This window comes from Notamacropus eugenii, chromosome 6 (genome assembly GCF_028372415.1).
Source record: "Notamacropus eugenii isolate mMacEug1 chromosome 6, mMacEug1.pri_v2, whole genome shotgun sequence".
NCBI lineage: Eukaryota > Metazoa > Chordata > Mammalia > Diprotodontia > Macropodidae > Notamacropus > Notamacropus eugenii.
This window is the reverse complement of record NC_092877.1, coordinates 32323287-32348517: the sequence shown is the minus strand read 5'-3', so window position 1 is coordinate 32348517 and position 25231 is coordinate 32323287. Positions and strand designations below refer to the sequence as shown.

The 25231-nt window shown below is 41.2% G+C and overlaps 1 protein-coding gene across 8 annotated transcripts in view; it reads left to right on the top strand.

Moving 5' to 3' along the window:
• Positions 1 to 17013, top strand: part of TEAD1 (TEA domain transcription factor 1) — a 315884-nt gene extending 298871 nt beyond the window's left edge. For all 8 annotated transcript variants that reach the window (XM_072619404.1, XM_072619402.1, XM_072619403.1 and 5 more), the window contains 2 exons: positions 4321 to 4473; positions 8924 to 17013. In XM_072619404.1, coding sequence (XP_072475505.1) covers positions 4321 to 4473; positions 8924 to 9037 — 267 coding nt within the window. In that variant the 3' untranslated portion in view covers positions 9038 to 17013. The remainder of the gene's footprint in view (positions 1 to 4320; positions 4474 to 8923) is intronic.
• The last annotated feature ends 8218 nt before the right edge of the window (positions 17014 to 25231 follow it).

Sequence of the window (25231 nt, the reverse complement as noted above, 5' to 3'; positions counted from 1 at the left end):
AAATGATAAGGAGAGAGAAGGCAGAAGGGCATCCTTGGTGGTGGAAGCATTAGGGAGGAGGGAGGATTTTATAGGTGTAGAGAATTTCCAATGTGGAAACTTCCTCCACTTTCAACAGCAGTTTGTCTGTTAGTCCTAAGAGGTTGACTAGGGTATGAAGAAGCTTTGTTTTTGCCTGTGTATGCATCATGAGTATGTATCAGAGGAAAGACTGACTGCAAAGCCAGTCCCAGGACCATTATCTCATGCTGCCGCTCAGTGGAGACATACATGAGCAAAGACAGAGGCAGGGCACAGGCCTGAGCCAAGGCTAGAATTTGTGTTGAATAAGTAGTAATAGAGAAGGTGGAGAGGTGAAATGGGTCCATACTATGAAAGAATTGAAATGCCTAGATGGGGAGTTTGAAACTGATGTTGTTGGCAGGATCAGAACCAGAGAAGACATAAGATGAGAAAAAACTTTAAGAAAGATCATGAAAGGATGTAGAGTGGTTTGGAGCAGGGAGAGGCTAGAAAGAGTCCAGGAAGTCAGGCAAGTCATGTAGTATTGAGGTACTTGGAACAGAGTGGTAGCATCAGTAAAGGAAAATGGATGCATATGAGAGACATGTAGAAGAAAAAAAACTTCATGGCCAGATAGAAGGAGAAAGAAAATGAAAGAGAGACAAAAATTGTCTCCTGGATTTTGAGCTTGACTAATTAGAGAAAACCATTGAAATTAAGAGTTGATGTGCTATCGTAGAGACATTGCCACACCTGGAGTCAGAAAGACCTGGGCATCAGATCTTCCAAGCTGTGTAACCCTAGGCAAGTTACGTAATTTCTCCTTGCCCCCTCTTTAAAGACCATAAGTTTCAGAGTCAATGTCCTCCTTCATTGGTACAGGGAGTTTCCTGTGCCAATGAAATTATAGGTCTAATCCACCCCCTGCACTCCCTAGCCCCCATGTAAATAGAGAACGTTCTTTCTGTAGACTTTTCCCCTTTTTCTCCCTTTTCCTGCTGGGCAAACACACCTGATCAAACGGACCCTAGTCTAGGCAGACTTTTGTCAGCACCCATAGTTTGCACATTTCTTAGATGAGGACCTCTCAACTATCAAGTCAGTCCACCAAAGCCAGATTTAGTTCCTCCTCCAGTTGCTAATGACTTGTTGTCTACCAAAACCAAGCTGCTCCCAGAACTGGACTTAAGACTAGCCCCACCTGAACATGGCCAAGAAATGTCCTTTTCAACGTCCTCAATATCCCCTTCTTTTAAATGAATATCTCCAGTGAGGAGGAAGGCAGCTTCCAAAATCTTCTCTTTTCTAGGCTAAATTTAGCCTCTTTCCAAATGTTCTCCAGCTCTCTCTCCATCCTAGTTGACCCTGTCTAGATAGATTTTCATGAGCTTGACCCTGTCCTTCCTAAAATGCGACCCTCAGGACTCAGGGTGGGCTACAGCAGAAATGTCACTTCCCTCATTCAGGATACTTTACCTCTCTTAAATTCAGCCTAGAATAACAACTCTTTTGGATGCCACATCATATTTAACTAATTTGTAAGATCCATTTCATCATCTTTTAAATGAAGTTTTTGGACTAGATGATGTCTCTGGATCCTTTTGAACTATAACATTTATAATATTTTTTAAATAATCCCAGTTAAATTGGAACTTTTCTGGTCACTGTACCCTGCTTAACCAGTCATTTAACAAACATTTATTGAATAGTTACTCTGGAGTTTCTTATGCCAGGCCCTTTGGGAGATTCTGCTCAAAAACATATCTGCCATCAGTACAAATGCCCATGTATTGATCCATCCCAGAATCCAAAGATAATTTTTATAAAGAAAAAGAAAACAATACCCAACCAACTCAGCAAGTACTTTGAGTATCTGATATTGTTAATGCCAATTAGAATATAAGGTAGTGAGTGACAAATGTTAGGGAAAAGGTACAGCCTGAAGGATGTTGTGGTTTAGGGAAAGATGAAAGAGAAAGAGGTGAAATTTGAAGTAGGCCTTGGCAGATAAGAGACTCAACAAGGCAGAAATGGTGTTAGGGCAGGTCATTTCAGGAAGACAGAGCAGAAGTGCAAAAGCAAGAAATCACATGACATTTGTAGAATTTCAAAGTGATTATTTTGGTTTTAATGGCAGTTTTCAATCAGAAAGGCCTGGAAGTATAGAAGAACCTAGTTTTGATGACCTATGTTGTGTAGGCAAAGGGAAGCTCCTGATATAATTGGAGCATTGCTAATCTCTCTGTTGAAAATTCCCAGTCCCCATGGTTGGGGGTTTATAATAATAACTGACATATATATATATATATGTATATGTATATATAAATTGTATACATGTGATATATATATACACCACATGTATATATATATATATCACATCATATATATGAATATATGTATATATATATCACATGTATACAATGGCTGTTCTGATTTGTTGTTCATTCATTCAGTTCTGTCCAACTCTTTGTGACCCTATGGACCATAGCACACCAGGCCCATCTGTCCTCCACTATCTTCCAAAGTCTGTCTGAGCTCATGTTCATTGCCTCCATGACAGTATTATCCATCTATCTCATCCTCTGCCATCCGCTTCTCCTTGTGGCTTCAATCTTTCCCAACATCAAAATCTTTTCTAGTGAGTCCTGTCTTCTCATTGTATGGTCAAAGTATTTGAGCTTCAACTTCAGTCTTTGTCCGTTCAATGAATAGTCTGAATTAATTCCTTTAAAGTATTGACTGATTTGATTTCCGTGTGTGTGTGTGTGTGTGTGTGTGTGTGTGTGTATGTATGTGTATGTGTATGTGTATCTGAGGTACCTCAGGTACCACACAAAGTTGTTATGAGGACTGAAGATTATGTAAGTATGACAAATCTGTATATAGATAGAGATATTTTCACAGATAGTATACATAATCTGATATATAATTAGATATACATATATGCATGTATACATACATATACACATATAATATCCGAGGTACCAACTCTTTGTGATCCCATTAGGGTTTTCTTGGCTCAGATACTGGAGTGGTTTGCCCTTTCCTTCTCCAGCTCATTTTACAGATGAGGAAACTGAGGCAAATAAGGCTAAAGGACTCGCCCAGGGTCACATAGATAGTAAGTGTCTGAGGCCAGATCTGAACTCAGAGAAATGAGTCTTCCTGACTCTGGGCCCTACATTCTGTGCACTGTGACACCACTTAGCCACCTGATAAGCACAGGGAATAGTTACAGATAAAGGCAAATGGAACCTTTTCCTTCAAGGATCTCACAATCTAATTGGGGAGACAACGTACAAGTAAACAGACAAGCTATATATAGGATAAACTGGAGATAATCTCGAGGGAAGGTACTAGCATTAAAACATTAAAGAAGCATTTGCTTCTTGCAAAAAAATGGTATTTGAGCGGAGACTTGAAGGAAGCCAGGTAAGCCAGGCGACAGGTGAGGAGGGCCAGAGGTGGGTGACGGAGGGCAGCCAGAGTCAGCAGATAGAGTGTGTCATACAAGTATCAACAAGGAATCCAGCTTAAGTGCAGTTAAGTGCATTAAGCAGGTTCCTTATAGCTAATTAATGCCCCAGTGGGATTTAAGCTAATGGCAGGATGCTTAATTGTAAATCTCTGTAGAGAACCCCCCCCCCCCCAAAATTCTGCCTCTGAAGCCACTCAGCTCTGGGGTAAAACCAACAGAGATAGCCGCAGAGGTTGGGGTTGGGGTGGGATGGTGCCTTTGTGTATTTAGCTAAAAGATCGGCTTTTCACGTTCACTTCTCCTGTTCCCTCTGGGCCGCCTTCATCCTCACTGCTTTGGGTGGAAAGGCATCAACTGACTCATGTTGCATGTGATTCTATGGCCCCAGGCCAGGTAAGGCCTGGTAGTTATTATTGGCAAGTTATCAGGAGGAAAACCAGTTTTGAAATGTGCTTCAATCTTCACTCTCTCAACTCTGCTTCCCATCTGTGTACTGCTGGAGCTCCTTCTTGGTGAGATGTTCGTTTGGGGTTAGTGCTGAAGGGGAATAATGGGATATCTGGTATTTGAAGGAGAGAAGCGCAATGACAGAATTCATCTTTGACTCTTGCCACCACCCCCCCAAACACACACACACACACGCACACACACACACACTCTCCCCCTCTCTCTCTCCCTCTCTCTGTCTCACTCTCACTCTTGTTTTCACTTTTGTTCTCGTTCTCTTTTTATCTGTTTATCTCCCTATGGGGCAGTATAAAAATCACTGGACAGTAGTCAACTGTTGAATATATTTTTAAATTTACAGAAATGTTCATCTTTTTTTCCCCTCTCCTCAGACGGAATATGCCAGGTTTGAGAATGGCCGATTTGTGTATAGAATAAACCGCTCTCCAATGTGTGAATATATGATCAACTTCATCCACAAGCTCAAGCATTTACCAGAGAAGTATATGATGAACAGTGTGTTGGAAAACTTTACAATTTTGTTGGTAAGGGGTTAATTTATTTCCAGTGATATCAGATAATTCCTCTTGTACCTTCCCATTCGTCCCCTTAGTTTAAAGAGAGAGACCGAATTATGTTCTGTTAAATGGCGGGAAATGCGACTGCTGCCGTCTTCCCTGGGTTGTTGTAAGGAAAGTGCTTTGTAAACCATAAAACACCAACAAAATAACTCATGTTTATGTAGCAATTTAATATTTGAAATATTTACTTAAATTATTCCATATAAATTTACAAATTTATATACATTTTCCCATTTGATCCTCACAATGACCCTTGGAAGTAGGTGCCATTATTATTTCTGTTTCGCAGAAGAGGAAATTCAGTTTGAGAGATGTTAGGTGATTTGCCCAGGGGTTACAGAGCTAGTGTCTGTGGCAGGATTTGAACCCAGGTCTTCCTGCCTGCAAGTCCTACAGTCAACCCAGTGCCCCACTTAGTTGCCTCTAAATCTGTTTGAGCCAGTTAGTATTATACAGTTAATGAGGGGAAGCAAAAGCTAACATGGTAGAAGGGAAAGATTGTATCTGTTGCTTAAGTGATTTGACCAAGGTTTTGTGAGCATAAGTTTTCCCATCTGTAAAATGGGAGGATTGGACTGTATGCCCTCTGAAGTCCCTTTTAGCTCTAAATATGTGATCCTATAAATGAGAGGTTACAGAAGCTCAAGTCTCTGTCTCTGAATTTCATTAGGTCACCTTCTTCTATGGGGGACTTTCAAGCAAGGTGCTAATTCTCTTTGCAGATGGAATATTGCCCCCAAATACATTCCTAGAGTTCTAATAACCATAGGAACCTTCATGTATTGTAAATCCCAGTTTGGAGTCACCAGTGATGGTGGTACTTTAGGTAAAGACAAGAATTTGCCCCAAAATGAAAATAGAGCTCAAGAATTCCATTTCTCGTCCATTTGCAGAAAAGAAAGTAAACCCCAAAGTTCAACCATGTGGGTGAATAGGCTGGAGATGAGTGTCAAGGGCATATAAAGCTTTATGTGAGGGCAAGAGACCCCAAGATCTCTGCACTTTTGTTAAGAGGGTGCTGATGAGAAGGAAGGCTCAAAAAAATACAGCTTGGAGACAGGGCCTACATCCAGACCTTGGCCAAGAGTAATTAAGCCTAACCCACATAAAATGGAGAGAGAGGGAGAGGGAGAAAGAGAGACAGACAAGGAAAGATAGAGAGAGAAAGGAAAAGGGAAGAAGAGAGAGACAAGGAAAGACAGAAAGGAAGAGGGAGGAAGAGAGAGAAAGGGAGAGGAAAGAGGGAGAGAGGGAGAGGGAAGGAGAGAGAAACAGACAAGGAAAAATAGAGAAAGGGAGAGGATGGAAGAGAGAGAGAAGAAAAGGAAAGGAGAGAGACAAGGAAAGATAGAGAAAGAAAGGGAGAGGGAGAAAGAGAGAAAGGAGAGAGGGAGAGAGAGCAAAGGGAAGGCAAAAGAGTTGGTGAGTACGGCAGAGGACAGTTCAGTGACTAGCTAGCCTTTATCTTCTCCTTGCATGATAATCCTCTTCTGCATGAGGCTAGATCCTACGTAGCACTGCTTGCTCCAAAATGATATTTAATAATAAAATGTGAGGAATCTTTCCCCTTGTAGTGAGTAACTATCAAAAGAAGCAGGGCCACACAAAAAGCCTCCCACAGGTTGAATTGTTCATACCAGCCATTTCTGAAATATAATGAGATAATCCTCCCCTGAAGTCTTCGGGTGGCTCATGCTGACAGGAAGGTGACCATGGAGGCTCCAGGGCTGTGCTGCCAGAACCCGAACTCTGGCACTTCTGGCTGTCTAGTCTTCAAATCCAAGTTCAGCGTGTCTTTCCCTCAAAGAGCAGCCCTGCTGAGAGCCAGGAGGCTCCTTGGGAGGCTGTTGGTCACTGGGTGACACATTTTTTGGCCACTGTGACTCGTGACATCATCTACCAAAGCGTAGAGGAGCTCCAGTCTATAATAATGAAAAGAAATAGGAGAAGAAGGAGAAAGAAAAGAGGAGGAATGAAGAAAAAGGAGGAGAGAGAGAAGAGGAAGGAGAAGAAGAAAAGGGAGAAGGAAAAAAAGAAAGAGAACAACTTTTTATAGCATTTTTAAGATTGCAGACCTTTGACCCTCACAACAACTCTGTGAAGTAGTTTTTATTGTCCCTATTTTACAGATGAACAAATTGAAGACACAGTGAGTTTAGCAGACTTGACCAGGGGACGTAGAGCTAGTCAGTGTCTGAGGTGGGATTCAAACTCATTTCTTCCTAACTCTGAGTACAATGCTCTGCCCAAAAGCTCAGCTTCCTGGGGTAATATTAAGTTATAAATAGTTTTTGAAGCATTGCAATGCCAGGGCAGACCTGGGAACCATATCTTAATTTTTTTTAATGTAGTTCTTACAGATGCAAAGTCTGACATTCAGGTTCGGAAAGCCAACTTCACAAATACAAGATGAGGGAATCAGGTCTGGAAGTGTTGGTAGGGTGAACCCTCATTATGATAGGCCAACCAAGAAAGAGGATATGATCACCTCCTGCATGGAGAGAAGTTCAGTGTCCACAAAGAGGGAGGTGACAATCCCATCTGCTGTCCCCTGCCTTGGTCAGACCTCATTGCAGTCTTGTGTTCAGTTCTGGGCACTATATTTTCAGAAGTCCAAAGACTGGAGCCTCAGACATACCAATTAATCAGCAAGCGTTTATTAAGCCTGACACTTTGCTAAGTGCTTGGGATATAAAAAGAGGCAAAAGATGATCCCTCCCTCAAAACACTTGCAATCTAATGGGGAAGAAAACATGCACACAAATAAATACAAAGCAAACTGTATACAGAATAAATAGGAAATCATTAACAGAGGGAAGGCACTGGAATTAAGAGGGGTTGGGAAAGGCTGCCTGTAGAAGACAGATTTTGGTTGGGATTTAAAGGAAACCAGGGAAGTCAGCAGGTAGAGATGAGGAAAGAAATCATTCCAGGCATGGAGGACAGCCAGAGAAAATGCCCAGAGCTGTGAGATGAAGAGTCATATTCATGGAACGGCCAGAGGCCTGTGTTGCTGAGTGTCAAGGAGTAAGGCGGTAGGAGGGGAATAGGTTGCAAAGGACTTGGGACATTGAGCCAAGGACTTTATATCTGATCCTGGAGGGGATAGGAAGCCACTGGAGCTTACTGAGTAGGACATGATAGGACCTGTGCTTTAGATAGATCACTTTGGTGTATGATCAGAGGATGGATTGGAGTGGGGAGAGACTTGAGGCAGGCAGACCCACCAGCAGCTTTTGCAATAATTCAGTTGTGAGATGATGAGGGTCTGCACCAGAGTGGGAGCAATATCCGGGGAGAGAAGGGGGCGTATTTGAAAGAGTTGCGAAGATGTCGACATCAGCAGGTCTCCACAACAACTTGGATGTGGGGGTGAGGAATAGTGAAGAGTCCAGGAGAATGACCCCTAGGTTGTGAAACTGAGGGACCAAAGAGGATGCTGCTGCCCTCTGCAGTAATAGGGAAGGTAGGAGGGAGGCTTTGAATTTATTTGTTTATATTTTATTATTTATGTGTATTTAGAAATATGGTTTATGTTTATTAATTTATAATTTTTATTTGTATTGAGTTTAAATCATATATGAAGCTTAATTGAAATAATTTGTGTTGTTTGAGTTGAAGATGAAGAGATTTAGAGGAAAGTTGAGAGTTTTTCCTAAGAATAAGGGGGATTAGGTTTGACCCTGAAGGTTAGAACGGGGAGCGATGGGTAGAAGTTATAGAGAGGTGTAGACTTGATGTAAGAAACAACATCTCACGATTAGAGCTACCCCATTGGGGAATGGATGGCTTCAAAGGGTGTGATGTAGGAGGTGCCTCTTCCCTGAACTACCACTTGTCTTGGGATACCTGGGCCCCACAAACTTGTTTCCTAAAATATTTTGATAACTATTTTTATGTAATTGGTTGCTTTGTAATATTTCATTTTAAGCATTTAAAAGCATGATTCTGAGAAGGGGTCCATAGACTTCACCAGCCTGCCAAAGTGGAGAGCCATGACTCACAAAAGATGAAAGTACCCTTGGTTTAGGGGGAATTCTTCTTGTCTTGGTCTGGGTTGGACAAGATGGACTCTGAATTCCCTTTCAATTCCGAGATTCTGTGCTCCACAGAACATTATCCTGCCTCCCAGAATCATGTCCTCAGAGGTAGCCAGGACACCAGCGTTACAGGTGGGCCCATGTCAGGGCAAAATCCTCTGGAAGGTTCAGGTAGTTTACCTGAAACATCTCTTTGGGCAAGGTATCAGCTGGACCCTTATTTTAGAACAGATCATGTGGCCGTTAGCCAGAGCTTATGCATATTTATTTTAAAATGAATGGAGGTTTTCCCAACATTGAGTGAATGACATTTGAACTGCAGGATGCACCTGTCACCAGCCCTCCTTACTCCTTGTGCGATCTGTCTCTTCCAGGTGGTAACGAACAGGGACACACAAGAAACCCTTCTCTGCATGGCCTGCGTATTTGAAGTTTCAAATAGTGAACATGGAGCACAGCATCACATTTACAGGCTTGTAAAGGACTGAGCACGGTTATTTATATATACATATACACACACATACACACACACACACGTCATCATGGAACTACAGACTGTAAACCTCAGTAGTGAGTGGCCGGGCCCCTGGCCCAGGGTGCCCCCCACGATTTTCTAAATCCTGTCAGTCATTTTTCATGTGTTCATACATCATTGTAGCTGTGAAATTCTGGTACAGTTGTAAAAAAAAATTCTTTCTAAACTGATGTGTTCTTCAGATTTGTAACCCACACTTCTTTGGGAAAGATGACACTTAAGAAACTGAGGTCTCTGTCTGGGGAGGCCTGTTTTAAATTGTGGTAGAAAATGTAAGACAGAAGCATTTGCCATGGGAAATTTACAGCATTTATACAAATGTATTTAGTTTTTTTCCAACATAAAGTACTTGTTTTAAGATGCAAGTAAAATTAAAGTGAAACTTTAAGCAGAAGTGTAAATGAGTACACAAAGTGAAGAAATTTTAGAATTATCTTTGTAACTAATTAGGGTGAAACGAATGTAATTCACTAAATTATTTTTTAAACAAAACCTTTTTTTTTCCTTTTTGAAACCAAATGTTACAATGTAGCCTTAAGAAATGCTTGGTAGGAAGACCCTAATGAGGCAAAATTGTATTTTTTTCCTCACCATTTAAAACTAATTCTTTAATCCATTAAACATCTGAACAGGTATTGCAAAGAAAGAAGATATGATCCCTTATACATAACATATAGAGTGTATTTAAAAATATAAAATTGTATTGTACTAATATGAAGATTTGACTATTTAATGAAAAAGTTGACTTGTTTTGCAATAAGTAGGTAAATACTGAAATTTTAAACTTACATTGTAGTCATGTGTGCAGTTATATTTTATATGGACAACTAAATTTTCTATTAATTTGAGTTGAAGAGTTTGAAACACTGAAATTATTAGTAACAAAATAAGAGTTTTAAAAAAATTGGCATGAATACTGCACTGTTAGCTGCAAAGTAGAGAGAGGACTGTGGTGGGAAGATTTCATAGACCAAATTCCAAAAGGCTCATCTGCTTTAGTATCGTTGCCACCCAGAACATCCCAGGCCCATCTGGGCTTTTCTGACAGACCCACATTCACCCGAATAGCTAAGGTCCCTGCGTGGACCCAGATGAGGCATTTCCTCAACATCTCTTCAAACCCTTTGATTCTGTGTGCTGACTAACTCCCACAAGGTTTAGGCATGCCATTTGTGACTAACCCTGGTGCATATGTCCATGCTCATTCTTTTGAAACAAACTCATTTGGGAGCTCTTTTCTTGTAAAAGACTTTACTTACTTCCCTCTTCGCATGTTTAGATATATTCAGCAGTTAGAGTTGGTAGAGAGAGTGATAACGTCACTTGGGTTCTTTCAACTCTAATACTATATAGGTCAATATAAGGTTCAGATTACAGAGCATGGTGCACCTTCCTTCCTTCCTTCCTTCCTTCCCTCCCTTCCTCCCTCCCTCCCTCCCTCCCTCCTCCCTCCCTCCCTCCCTTCCTCCCTTCCTTCCTTCCTTCCTTCCTTCCTTCCTTCCTTCCTTCCTTCCTTCCTTCCTTTCTTTCTTGCATGTTTATTGACTGCCAGTTTTGTGCCACTTATCATCACCCAGATAAAAACCGCTTCTTAACTGCAGGGTACAGCCTCTTACTTGAGCCTAGCATAGGAGACAGACTTAGAGCTGGAAAGGGCCTTTGTCATCATCTGTCCCAAATCTTTCCTTTTACAAATGAGGAAACTGAGGCCAAGAAAGACCACGGGACTGTCCTGGAATTACAAAACCAGTATACGGCACAGTCAAGGTTTGAACTCAGGTCCTTTGATTCCAAATCTCTCTCTTTTCCTAGCACACTATACATTTCACAAGGGTGTACATTTTGTCCCTGGAAAAACAAGATGGGAGATCGCACATTGTGCTGAATGGTGGGGGTGGCAGTGTCTTCTGAGCTGAGAGACAAATGGTTCTGAACTCCAATTCTTTACAAAGCCTATACTCAATTCGGTCCAGATCCAGATGTTGTCTTTACTCTTTTTCAGAATCCCTTTGGCCTAGTCACAGCTACTCACTGGTGGCCGTTTAAGTAAGGCCATGTTCATCTTTCTGGGTTACATCTTCTTGTCCTTTAGTTGAGTGACTGTCTCCAAAATACAGGGTGTCCCAAAAGTCTTTGTGCAACTTTAAGCTTTAGCGACTTAAAACTAAACCAAGACTTTTGGTATCTTGCCCACCTTCTTCCCATGGTGGTCCCATTGCCCTCTCAGGCAGTTATGGCTTAGAGGGAGGCACATGCAACTTGTGTGGCCAGCAAGCAGGAGGGGTATTTCAATCTATTTTTCAAAGCACAAAAAAGAAAAAAAAATCCCACAGAGACTCAGAAATATCTCATATAGCAGTACCAGATAGGATTAAAACAACAACAAAAATACTGCAGCCAAACAAACCGCTCCTTGGTGTGCTCGGCCTCTCTCGCTGCTTTCATAGCACCCGCTCACAGTTGTTGACACGCAGCCATCTTTGATTCTCAACAAAATTGTGTGACAAGCCTCTCCAGTGATTTTTGACACGAATTCCACCTCTTCATTCCTTCTGTTCCTTAAACTTTTGTTTAGAGCTTTGCTGTGTTGTCAGTAAGTGGGTTTGAGGTTGCTTTTTGCTAAAAACGCTGATGTTTCTTAACTCTTTTAAAATTGGAGGTCTTTTTTTAAAAAATCCTTCATTTTTCCAAAGCTAAAGCTTTCTCTCATCCAGCACTTCTCAGCAGTAGGGCAGAGATCTTTTGGATGTGCTGTGGCCCCTTCAGCAGCACCTTCTGTGTTTCTTCTGTCTCTTCCTAGCAGTCCATCCTCCCCTAAATCTGCCTAGAAGGAGCCACAGCATTTTTTCTGAGGCTCTCTTGTAGAATCCCCTTTGTCATCTCTTCCTCGATGGTATTCTGGCCATAGAACTAAAACCCTCCAAGAATGAGACTCATGTGATAATGAGTCCTCTTCAACATTGTTCCCCTTTGCCTTCTTTCTAGGTCTTTTACCATACCAATTTTCACCAGGAAGGGTGAGGTCCCTCCTTCTATATCCTGAGGTGAGAGTGTATTGACAAAAGGACACTAAATTGGGCAGTGACGAGTGCTGAGGAGCTCAGACCCTGGTCCTACTTGTTTTCCTGAAAGACCCAGCATAAAATCAGGGACAGCTTTGGAGACTGTCTTAAACAGAATGTTAGCACTAATAAGGTCCCTTGGAGGTCATGTGGTTCAGTGTTTCCCATCCCATACTAGACTGATCTCATGGAAGTGGTGATGGGGATCTGGAAAGAAAGAAACAGAAGTTGTGAGACCCAGAATTCAGAAAGCAGGACAGTCAGCAAGTTGGCTTAAGTATATAGGTTTTATGAATTAAAGGCCTTGTGTAATAAAATGTTTTCTTGCTGGTATCTTGGAAATGAAGATTTGACCCAACCCACCATTTTACAAAAGGAAGAAATATAGGGCCAAAGACATTTAATGGACTTGCCCATCAAAGCTGGGACTATGGTCTTCGGATCCCCTTTTGTCCCAGTACATTTATCATTATGCATGTATCCAACCTGTGAAAGAGCCTTCTAAGCTCCTGTTGGTCTAATTAGATGGTCAGACCCACTATACTTTGACCCTAACATAGTGATGTTATTTGGTCCTCTTCAAGCACAAAGGACACAACCAACCACCATCACACATTGCCAAATCCTGGCTTCAAGGCTACCTCACTCAGCAGAGGTGGAGAAGAAATAGAGGATTATAAATATATAGCTATTCAAACCCCAGAAATGATCTCATCCAATAATTTCCCCCTGCCCCATCTTATGGATGAGGAAACTGAGACCCACAAAAGTTAAGTGGTTTGCCAAAGGTCATGGAAAAGGTAAAGAAATTCAGTGTATAACTTATGCCAGTCTTTACTCATCACCTTCTTGCTACAGTTAAGTCCTGTTCCCTTCCTGATAGAAATGGTGGATGCTTGGTTCCCCATTGTCCACCCTCATCTATAAAAAGAGAGTTCTTTCTCTCCATCATCCCTTTCTGCCATTACTCAGAGTTTCCATTCCTAGTATCTTTGCCATTTTGGTGAATTTCCTTTGGAGCCCTGCCAAAGTTTCACTTCCCAGGCCACCCTATTAGTAATATTTTCTATAGACACACCAGGGGAAATGCTTTTTTTTTTTTGGACCCTGGAAGATTTAGAAAGAAGAGTCTTGATTGGGAGAGAGATCACCCACATTTTGAGAGAGAATCAATGGCATGAGGAGGGAGTCTTTGGAAGGGGCAGGATCACCATTTTGTAGAAGTGACACCAATCTTTCTAAGACACAGCTCTATCTGAATATTATTTGCTGACCCTGTCTTGTGGTCATATCAGGGGTATGCACATAGTAAAGCTGATGAGCCTTTTAGTTAGCATTGTGTATGGTTTGCCTTCCACCGTAGGCTCCTGTAGACAAGTTTCTGATGCTGACCATCCCATCAGCAAGAGCACGGCATCCCGACAGCCCCAAAGTCACCCTCTATTCTAAAACTACTTCTTTTTTTTAAAGCCAAGTCTTCGTTAGGACTCCAATACCATAGTGGCTTTAGCAGTTTGTTTATTTAAAAGTAGGACAGTTAACAATTTGAATTGTCTAACAATAGAACAATCCATTTACAAACCAGGTACAGTTTTCTATGCTCCGGTACTACATCTGTCCTGACATCAGGTTTCTCCAAGCCTGTGTTGTTCATGTGTCATTTTGAAGGAAGGGATGGCTCTGCTTTTTCTTCACCGTTTTTCTGTACATGGCTAAGCCCTGCACACGTTCATTCTGAAAAGCCTTAAATCCTTGGGATGTTCAACGTGGGGTGTGTGGTACAAAAGGATGCCTGGAAACTGTGACCCCTTTTGTAAGCTGGAAGCATTTCTTTTATAACTGTTACTTTTCTAGGAACTTTTTAATTCAGAACTGCCAAAGCATTCCAGTATGCAGTGCCTTAGTGTTCTCTTAGACGTACCTGCCACCAGCCTTTTCTTCGAGCCGTTCTTGACCTTATTTTACAAATTGGCTCCATTCAGAAAACAAAGGAACAAACAAATGAGCACCTGTTTTCTTTGGTTCCACAGGAAACATTTTTTTGACTACTTGGTCTAAAACATGAAATTATATACAAGTCAATCCCATCATTATGCTCTTAAATGTATATACCAAAATGAAAGGTTACAACTTCATAGTTTTCCGTGAAAAGTACTCATGATGCTGCCTTTTAAATTCACGACCAAATACTTAACTATTTTTGAATTTTCACTCTAGCATGAAAGTGCCTTTGGTTTGCCGTTCCAGCTTAGAAAAGTGCTACCATAATGATGATAATTTGTAGAGAGACCAAAAATATTTAGAGATCACCGTAATGCCTTTGGTTTATTTGAATGAGGGGGAAAAAACACAAAACTCTAGGCCTCCATTTACAAGAGAGCACTGCGTATGGTAACCTGCTGGCCACCAGTAATCAGATAGTCGAGTCCAGAACCTTCTACTCTCCACCATCATTTTACCGCCGTGAAGACCAGTAACTGGGATGTTCATGTATCCAGATTACCCATGTACTCCCTTTTCAGCTCCTTGCCCAGTCTTGTGTCTGTGGAACATGATAGCCACAGAAACTGTTTGTCAGTGGACAAATGTTACAACTTTGGGTTCATTTGGTCTCCTTTCTGTTGAGCATTTCAGTTCCTGTGAAGGCTTTTCTTTTTATACTAGTTCTAGTGTGCACTTATTTTGTTTACAAAGTTAGACTCTTTGGAAATTTGGAAGCACCAGACTGAGATAAAAGTACAGAACCAAAGTGAAGTAGGGTAAATCAAATCTAAACCAGATTTTTTTTTTAGCCTGGAAATGTTGATTCTTCAGTGTGATGTCTGAATGTGCTTTAAAAAAATCTCCCAAAGAGCACCATTCACAAGTCAACATTTTCAAGAAATGTTTCAGCCCAAGGAAGGCAACTTCTTAAAGTCATTGTCTACTTTTGTCACCTTTTGAGATCTGGGCCATATATAATATGGAAAATGAACTTGAGAGGTTGGGCTAGGGGACCAGGGAAAAACACCAGCCCAACCAAAACCTGGAAGAGATATGTTTTTATTACAAATACAGTTTTATAGTCACTTGGTGAACTTTTGACATATTGTCCACTCCCGCGTGATGTCTGTCATGAAAATACTCTCTCTAAATTTGAAATTTTATTTTAGATCACTTGATTTCTGTATCTCTCTCTCCACACTCTCCTTCTAATCCTTGTACTATGAAGATTTACATACGAAAAGAAACTTTTCTGGAATGCCACTAAAATTCTGCCGTTTTTGTTCAAACACTACTACACAAGTTAGTTAGCTACTTGAATTTCCAAACCGTAGATCTTGGTACTGCACCCTGCCTTGAAGGAAATTGAAGCTCTAACAATATATGTTTCCCCATTCTTCCCCTTTTTTTAGCTCAATTTCATTTGGCAATAGTTTTCCAGCCTGAATAAACCCATTGCCTATATCTTTCATAGTGAAACTTGTATAATTAATGTTTAATGCCAGTAGACAGCTAGCAGAAGTCAACCCACCATGAGAATAGTTGAAATACTTGTATTTATTTTCTTAATCTAACTCTTTGGATGTAATTGATTTTCTTACTCCTTGTGAAGTTTGTTTTGGAGTCCACATGCTCTGAAGTGTTTGATCTGATTTTTTTTTAAATGATGTTTAATCTCACTATCATTCATCATCAGTTGTTCTCGATTCCAGTTTCAGACCTCTCTCAGGTTGATCTTTTTTTGTCTGCCTTTGATTATCAGATTGTGCATTTTCTTCTTCTTCTTCTACTCCTTCTTCTAATGAAAAACAAGCTGTTAGTGTTCAAGTACAAGTCAACTGGAAATCCGTCTCTGACTTTTCCAGTTTCATATTCGTAATCTTCATTGTGTCATTTAGCTGTTGAAAGCCCTTGGTTGACAAAGGATGTTTTTCCCTGTTACCTCCTTAAAAGACAGATTTTTTTTGTGTGAGCCTTTTTACTTCAGGCTCATAACCGCAGACAAATAAATAAATAAATAAATAAATAAAATAAATACAGTACGTGCCTGAAAAATGACAGAAGAATTTTATAACAGTAAAAAACAAAAACAAAAAAAAACAAAAAAAAAACCTGAATAGCCTTTAATTCTTTACTATCCGTACATTTTACGTAAACCCGTTTTGCCATGTGCATCTGTTCACGTTGTAAATGACTTAATGGAATTCTCACTTTATGTTTATTCGTGTAATGTGTATAAAAATGGGTTTGTGACTTAAGCATATTCATATATGGTCAGTGGTTACTTTATGATTGTACTGCTGCTGGTGACTTGATGTGGAAACTGCCTTTTGATAAAGCGTTTCCTTTTTGTTAGATTGTGGGGGGGGACCCTGTTGGGGGAGGGAGGGAGGGCAAAGAAAATCTCACATATTTCTTTAACCTGATTGCAGAAATTTCCAAAAGAAGTTCACTTCAATCTCTTGGCAGTACAGTATTCTTGTATTTGTTATTGTCTGTGTGTAGGTACTGGTACCTTTTTTGTTTCAAAATGTTTTAAGTGTTGGCTTTAAAGTGAATTTATCTTTAGTATGATAGTAATATGAAAATTATAGGGTTTGTGTGCAGAGAATTTTTTTATAAAGTGCTTTGTAAAAAAAAAAAATGTATTCTAGCTTTCGCGGTACATGTGTGATAACTTTAATATCCATGCCAGTTAAGTGCAATTATTTCATCACTCTAAAAATGCTATTTTTGTGTCAGTAACTGCAGGTGTTTTCATGTCTTTGCAAAGTGACACATTTTGATGCCTTCTTGAGGAAGTGGTAGACTTTTTGTAGCTTTCTAGAAACTTTGTATTCATACCGTATCGATTGAAAATAAAGAAAATCAAAGTGTGGGTCAACTTTTTCATCTGCAAAAAACCACTGAGTTGTTGCAAACAAAGTATTGAGAATCTGGGAGGAGGGTGAGAGATGGGGAGCAGTGGGGCTGAGGAATGTGATAAAGGGCAGAGATTTCCTTCCGTGTGGAACAGAAAGAACCAGCACCATCTTTTTTCATGCCAGTTAGATTCTTTGGGTTGAACTTTGTCCAGGACATTTAAATGACCTCAACACGACCCCTTCTAAGCAGAAATATGATTGCTATTTTCTTTATATGTTTCATGCAATATAATTGAAAATACTAGAAGACACTGAGTCCCTGACATGGTCATTTTCTTCTCTGCCTTGGTTGCAGTCCAAGGGTATGGGAAGCCAGTGCCCCATAATGGGAAACCAAGAACCAAACCAAATCCATCTCAATCGCCATGGGAGCACTTTGAAAGATTTGAAGTTTTATTCTTAGATAGATGGCATTCTGGGCTGGACAAAAGAAATGTCTGTTCTCCAGCTCTGGAGTGCTGAAAGAGAGTCAGTTTTAGCTAGTTTCCTGAGGGGATCAGAGACTCTCAGATTTGGAAGGGACCAGAAGGCCATTTTGTCCAACCCATATATACCTGAATAAGGAAAATGCCCAGCAAAGACCTGCATAATCATTCCGTTGCTTTGTTGGATGCAGGAAGGATGCCCCTTCGTACTTTGGAATTTAAGGGGTGTGTTCATGCCATGTGAGAAGCAGCCCAAGGCTACTGGTGCAAGTCTGGTTTTGTTTTTTTTAACCAGTAGTTAGTTAACATATACAGTCCAAGCTTGCATATTAATATTGTAGAAAACTTAGTGCTATACTTGGCATTGTAGGGGAAAACCTGCCAGAAAAATTTTTATTAAGTTTTATCACTGTCCTAATCCAAGCATTTTTCAGTTTAGAGAAAGAAATGCCCAAACTCACAGACTCTGCTCATTCCTTTGGCCATCTTTCTCCATAAATTATTCTGGAGCCCCAGTTTATAGGATTCTTGAATAAGTGATGTTCAACACTCAAGACTAAGCAGAATTCATGTAGTAGTTCAGTTCATGGTCTGCTATATTAAGCAAAATAGAAGTCACAACATTTCCCCCTCTTAGTCATTTTCCTAAAACCATTCAATTCTCCTTTAACCATGGATTTTCCTTTCCAGCTGCCCAGCTCCCCAGATGTCCCAACATCCATAAACTGAAGTCATCAAAGAGACTTCTTCCTTCTCTTAGGTGAAATATTGCCCCAGTTCTGTCAAGGCTGAACAATCCATCAAGGGCCCCCCTCATCTGGTCTTAGTCACTGACCTTATCTCTTCAAGGGAAGTGTCCTTCCAGGGCTAAACAGAAAGAGAAACAAACTTTGTTACAGAATTAGCAGAAACTCTTGATAAGGATTTCTCTTTCAGATGAGGTCAGAAACTTCTGACTAGTATTATTTTTTTAAATGTTTTCTTCATTTGACTGGAGGGAGGGGTTGCTTCCACAACATGTATGCAATTCTTGCACAAACAAACATTGTTCTCCCATAACCCCCATTATTATTCTTCATGATGGGCTAGAGTGGGTGGGGAACCTGCAGCCTTGAGGTCACTTGTGGCCCTCTAGGTCCTCAAATGCAGCTCTTTGAATCCAAACTTCTAGGATTCGGCTAAAGGGCCACACTTGAGGACCTAGAGGGCCACATGTGGCCCTTGGCCACAGGTTCCCTACCCTTGCCACTAGAAGGAACAATATGTTAGGACTTAACCATTCGTCAACTGAATGGAGTTCAACATAGGACAATACTATATTTGTAAAATTCTCTTGAAGATCCAAGAGGTATGGTTAAAAAAGCAAAACTAAGGTCTAAGAAGCAATAAGCTGCTTTAGGGAAGTAGATAAATGTGATAAAATCTATGCCATCAGGGTTCTTAATCTAATTAGAGGTTGGGGGTTTGTTAAGATTATACATGATCTCTGATCCCAAGCATGTTGCCTGGATATCTCCTTTGCTCTATCCCAAATCTGAGGTGAGAGAACCCTTTCAACCAGGGAAGATGCCTAAACTGGGCCTTGAAGGAAGAGATTTCAACATGTATATATGGAGGTGATGTCCATTCTAGATGTGGGATACAGTTTGAACAAAGGCTCAGACACGTGAAGGAGGGTGGTGACAGATCTGGTTTGCCTAGTGTGCTAGTAAGAGCAAAGGATTTTAGACCTGGAGTTATTATCTGTTCCAACTCCTTTATCTTACAGGTAGAGAAACAAATCTGGGAGGTGAAAGGAAATGCTTAAGGGAACAAAGGTAGTTTCAGGGGGGATTGAACCCAAGACCCTCTGTCTCCATCCCTCTTCTCCATCTTTGTTTTCCTAGCACATAGACTTTTAATAACTTATTAAGTGATTGATTCCAGACATGAAGGACAGCTTGGGAAAGGCATAGAGAGAGAAGATGGGGAGAGAGCTAAAGGAACTACTGAAGACATCAAGGAAGGCTGTCAGAGGGAGATGAGATTTGAGTCAAATCCATACCCACTCTTTAAAGCCCAAGAAACAAAGCAGGAGATAAAATGCTCCAGTCATGGATAATAGAGTGAGCAAAGTCATGGTGGTGGGAGGGAATACGCAGAATAAATTCAGGGACCAAAGACCAGAACAATTTGGCTATAGCATAGTATGTGGAGGGAATATGCATCATCATCTGATCTTGGGTCTCACCATTTTATCAGTTGTGGGGATGGAGGCATCTCTGCAAATTTTTGGATGATACAGAATTGGAAGGGTTGGATAATACAATGGATAATATCATAGGCGTACAGAAAGTAAGTGCAAAATTCCATATGGGTTCAAAAGATGATTGGCACAAGAAATGGGGAAGCTCTCCGAATCAGTGCCAAAAGTACTGTCCTGGAAGGACATATACATGAGTGTTCACATGCTGATGGGAGGGGAAAGGTACACACTGTAGGACCTGTGGCCTTTGGGGGAGGGACAGGGTCAAAGCAAAGCTTTGATTACCAGGCAACAAGTGTGGAGTGGCTTTTGATGGACTTCAGTGATTCAGGACCAAGTTCCCAAAAGGAAAGCAGAGGCATAGAGGGCAGCCTGGGGTTTGACAATCAAGGATGTCCCCAGTTGGTGTTTGTTTATTCATTTATTCGTACTTTGAACATTCACCAGATTTAAGTGGGTCTCAAAATCCCCTCCTGGTTGCCTTGCTTGACTTTATGAACCTTAGACTTTAGATCTTTTAATAACTTCTCTTAGTTTTCTTATTTCTCTTAGAATACCTTTTTAGGTCACTCTTGGATTATCCCAAAGAGATAGCACTTTAGGAGCAATGGGCACCCCTCAGCTCTCTCCCATGGCCTCCTAACCCTGCTTTCTAGGGTTATTCTCAATTGATTTACCAGCTTATCTTTCCACTTCCTAATCACAAAACCAGGAAGGATGCCCCTAGTTTAGACCTTGATGCCAACTCTCAGGATCTCTAGCTTCACCATTGTTTTTCCTGAGAAGCATGGGTTTCTAGAGAATGGCAGCAGCACCTTGTCTTACCCCCTTCCCAGTGAAACCTGGGAGATGCAAAGACAAAAATGAAAGTCACCTTCTTCCCAGATTTGCACTCTCTTAGGGGCAACTCTTCCATCCCTTTGGATGGCATTTCAGCATCCACCACAATGCTGGGCACAGAGTAGGCACTCAAGGGAGACTTGGACAGTTGTGCCTTTGCCCTAATGATCCCACATCTGGTGGATTGTACCTAGGAAGGACTTTCTGAAGTCAATCCAGAGGATAAGGGTAAGGAGGAGAAATGGAAGCTAGACCATAGGATCATAGATTTAGAGTTGGAAGGGACTTCAACCACCTCATCCCACCTTCTGATTTTATGCATGAGAAGATGGAGACCCAGAAAGGTTAATGAAGTCTTGCCAAGGTCACAAAGGTGGGAGAGGCAGAGCTGACGCTAGAGTTCATTTCTGAGAACTCCAGTTCCAGAGCACTTTCCACTGTACTATCATCCCTCCAATACCAGGATCTGTTGAAAGAATGGGGATATTTAGCTCATAAACAACAAGACGTTCAGGGGAGCTATGGTTGTTATCTTCCAACATCTGGCCAGCTATCATGCAGAAGAGGGGAAAGGTTTTTTCGACTTGGATCCAGAGGGCAACACTGGGAGTAATGGGTGGAAGTCAGAGGGAAGCAGATTTTGTGCCCACTCTAGGGAGGATTTTCTAAATATTAGATCTGTCCAACAATGGAAAAAGGTGCCTCCTGAGGTAGTGAGTCTTCTGTTCCCTCATGATAGAATTGCACTTTGCCAGGAATGTGGTAGGGGGATTCTTGTCCTAGCTAGCCTCTGAAGGACCTTCTAGAGGGGCTCTAAGTACTTGAGTGCTAACCTGGAGGTATCAGTTTGAGTGACATATGATTTTTAAGATTCCTAGAGGTTAGAGAAATTACCCTCTATTAAGCTAGGGCTGCCCTCAGGCAGATTATATGTGAATGGTCAAACATACAAATGTGCTCATTTCTGTGAACATGTTCATTTGTATGGACAATGTTCATCTCCCCTGTGATGGCACAAGTCTCAGAAGGCTTGACTAACTTTAGCAAGGGACAAAGGGTTATCTATCATCCTCAAGCCTGCCTCCCTTCCATTTTATTTATGATTTGACCTCTCAGCTGCAGGGAGAATGGTCAATGGAAAGAGCCAATGTCACTTCTGGAGTCAACTCCAGGCTCCATGGAGCTGTCCTTCCTGTCTCCCACCCGATGGCCAAGAAAACACTAGGGACTTTCTGTCTTTGATTAGAGGGACAAAGATAAGTGTGTCCACAAATCCTCAGGTATAAACCAATTTTAGTACAGAAAGGAGGATTTGGGATGAGGTAAGGCACAACACAGCATAAGGCTCATCCTAGGAGGGATCACAGTGCTTACTCTTTCAGAACTGGGCAAATTTCATGAAAGATAGTCAAATATTTAGAATCCCTTTCCTAGAAGGGAAAATATCCCCTGTGTGCCTTTCATGGGATCATAGACATAAAGTATCCCAAAAGTCTTAATGCAGTTTTAAGATTAGAAGCTTAACCAACTTAACTATACTAAGACTTTTGGAACACCCTGTATAAAATACAAGAAAGGGATTAAAAAAATATTACAAGCCTATTCAGTTTACAGAATCATATATTTAGAGCTAGAAAGGACTAAGGAGGCAATCTACCTAGCCTGACTCCTTCATTTATAAATGAGGAAACTGACCACTAGGGAGGTATAGTGATGTATTTAGAGTTACACAACTAGTTAGTAGCAGTCAAGACTTGATTTCAAGTCATGGGATTATAGATTCTGAGTTGAAAGGGACTTAGAAGTTGATTCATTTTATCCCCTAATTTTACAGATTAGGAAACTGAGGTGCAGAAAAATGAAATTAAATGACAACGTTAATAAGCAGATAGCAGAGACACCACTAGAATTGAGGTCCTCTGACTCCAAATCACAGGCTCTTTCTACCCCATCATTTGGAGTTAAAGACAAAACCAAACACTGGCTTAATTTGGGAAGACTTCCTCCTCCCAAACTCCACAGTGATCCTAAATCACAATTTGGGGAAATTAAGGCAACACCATCCGTTATGGTCCCAGATTAAAGACAGACCTTCAGAAACGGTTACATTTCCAGGCATGGGAGATTCTTGGTCCAAAGTTAACCTGGAGCACACAGCATTGAGTCCTCTGCAGGGAACAGAAGGGAGCCCTGTGTCCTGGGGCTCCTGCAACACCTGAGAAATAAAGCTCCTGCCAGGAGGTGGTCAGATCTTCCCCTGCAGCTCTCTGCTGCCTGTAGTCAGGCTTTGGGGGGTGTAGTGGGACCAACAGGAAGGCTTTGAGTTCATTTTTTTATTCCATCCAGCAATGTTTGACTCCTTTGGTTTGCAAGCGAGGTTATCTAGATTTATTTTTTCAGTCTCAGGGGAAGTATCACAAAACGAGACTGGGGTAGTTACCTGAAAAGCATTTACAAATGAACATTTTAAGACAAATTCTTGTGTTGTGATGTGGAGACAGATTCTAGGATATGAGACACCAGGCAACAGCAAATTTTCTCAAGGGGTAAGAGTAGGAGCTTGTAAAAGGCAGAGTTTACCGGAGTGTTCTTCTACACAACTAGAGAGTCGAGACCCCATCTGGCAGCTTCCTATTTTAACTAACAATTCTAAGATTCATTGGTACTACCATTACCAAAGACATTTAAGTTCTCTCAGAGAACGTCTAACATTGAGTCCCTGAGGCAAAGTCCTGGTCACCCCTTTCTAATTAGAGCTCTGAGTTATGGGACCATTTGTGTGCCTTATAGCTACTCAGTGAATTCCCAGTGTGAATGAGTGCTAGGAAGCAGTATGGTGTAGTCATGGAAAGATACACGGAAAGATGATGGAACTAGGTTCTAGTCTTAATTTTGCTACTAGGGATGAGATCTTGGACAATTTCTCCTCTCTAGAATCAAACACAAATTTCTCTGTCATTCAAAGACCAACCAGGTATCAACCTACTTTTCCAACTTATTACACATTACTCTTCTTCACACACTCCATGATCCAATCAAACTGCATGTGGAATCCAGAAGACCTGAATTTAAATCCTACCTTAGACATTTATTAGCTGTGTTACCCTGGGCAAGGCTTCAGTCTCTGTTAATTTCAGTTTCCTCATGTATAAAATGAAGATGTTTATAATAATAGTGCCTTCTTCCTAGGTTGTTGTAAGGATAAAATGGGATGACATGTAAAGAGGTTTGCAAACCTTATAGTGGTTTATAAATGGCCACTATTATTCTTTGCCTGCTGTAAGACCATTTCTCACACAGGATGTGCCATCTCTCACCTCTATGAATTTATGCAGGTTAGCTCCTAAGCCAAAAATGTACCCCCCATCTCCACCTTTCAGAATCCTCTTGGGTCGCAGTATGGTGCTATGGGAAGAGAGTGGGATATGGAGCAGGACAACCTGGGATCAAATCCTGGCTCTGCCACTTCCAAGCTGAGTGTTGACAGCTGGGTGCCAACTTAGCCTCACTGAGACTCAGTTTCCTCATCTGTAAAATAAGGGAGTTTGATTACACAGCCCTCAACAACCCAGGCAGCTTTAAATCTGTCATTCTATCATCTTCCTTCAAAATTCAATTGAGGTCCTGTACTTTTTATCTTGCATTACACTTTCTATATCGAATCCATTCTCCCTGTTAAGATAAGGGACCACCATTTTTAATTCTTGTGTCCTCAGCACCAGGGACAGACCCTTCATATAGGAGTACTTAAACAAATGAAGGTTGAATTCCATGAAATGACTGCTTATGGTCCAGAGACCATTCCTCCTCACCCCCTTCCCACCACAGGAGAATTAATCAACTGAGATTCGGAACTGGGCTGCCGTAACTCAATTAGCGAAGCCACTATAACGTAGCCAAGCCCCAGTGCTTCTGGAGAGAGACTGACTGGACTGTCTGCTACTAGACCCAAACTCCTCTCTTTGGTTCTTGTATCCCAATATATTCAAAAGACCATGGATTTCAAGCCGGAAGGGACTTTAGGGGCAATCTAGCCCAATCCCCTGATTTACAAGAACAGAGACTCCCAGAGGTTAAGTGATTTGCCTTCAGGTGGCAGAGGAAGGATCCAACCCTAGTTCCAGCTTTCTTTCTTTTTTCTTAGGCTATACACATACAATCATATTAAACAGATTTTTACATTGGTCAGGTTGTGAAAGAAGAATCAGAACAAAAGGGAAATATCACGAGAAAGAAAAGAAAAGAAAATAGTGTGCTTCGAGCTGTGTTCAGACTTCACAATTCTTTCTCTGGATGAGGATGGCATTTTCCATCATGAGTCTTATGGAATTGTTTTAGATCCTTGCATTGCTGAGAAGAGCTAAGTCTATCAGAGATGGTCGTCACACAGTATTGCTGTTACTGTGTACAACGTTCTCCTGGTTCTGCTCACTTCACTCAGCATCAGTTCATGTAGTTCTAGTTTTCTTTCCACTATCCCATGTTGCATCCTACCCTCCTTGAGGACAGGGTCTCTCCCTTCTGTCCTTGGATCTCCATGTCCTAGCAAAGGGCCTGTCTGCCATTATGGTAGCCCAATAATTCTCAAACTTTTTGATCTCAGGGCTCTTAAAAATTATTGAGGATCTCCTCCCCAAAAACCCACTTTTATGTGCCTTATAGTTATCA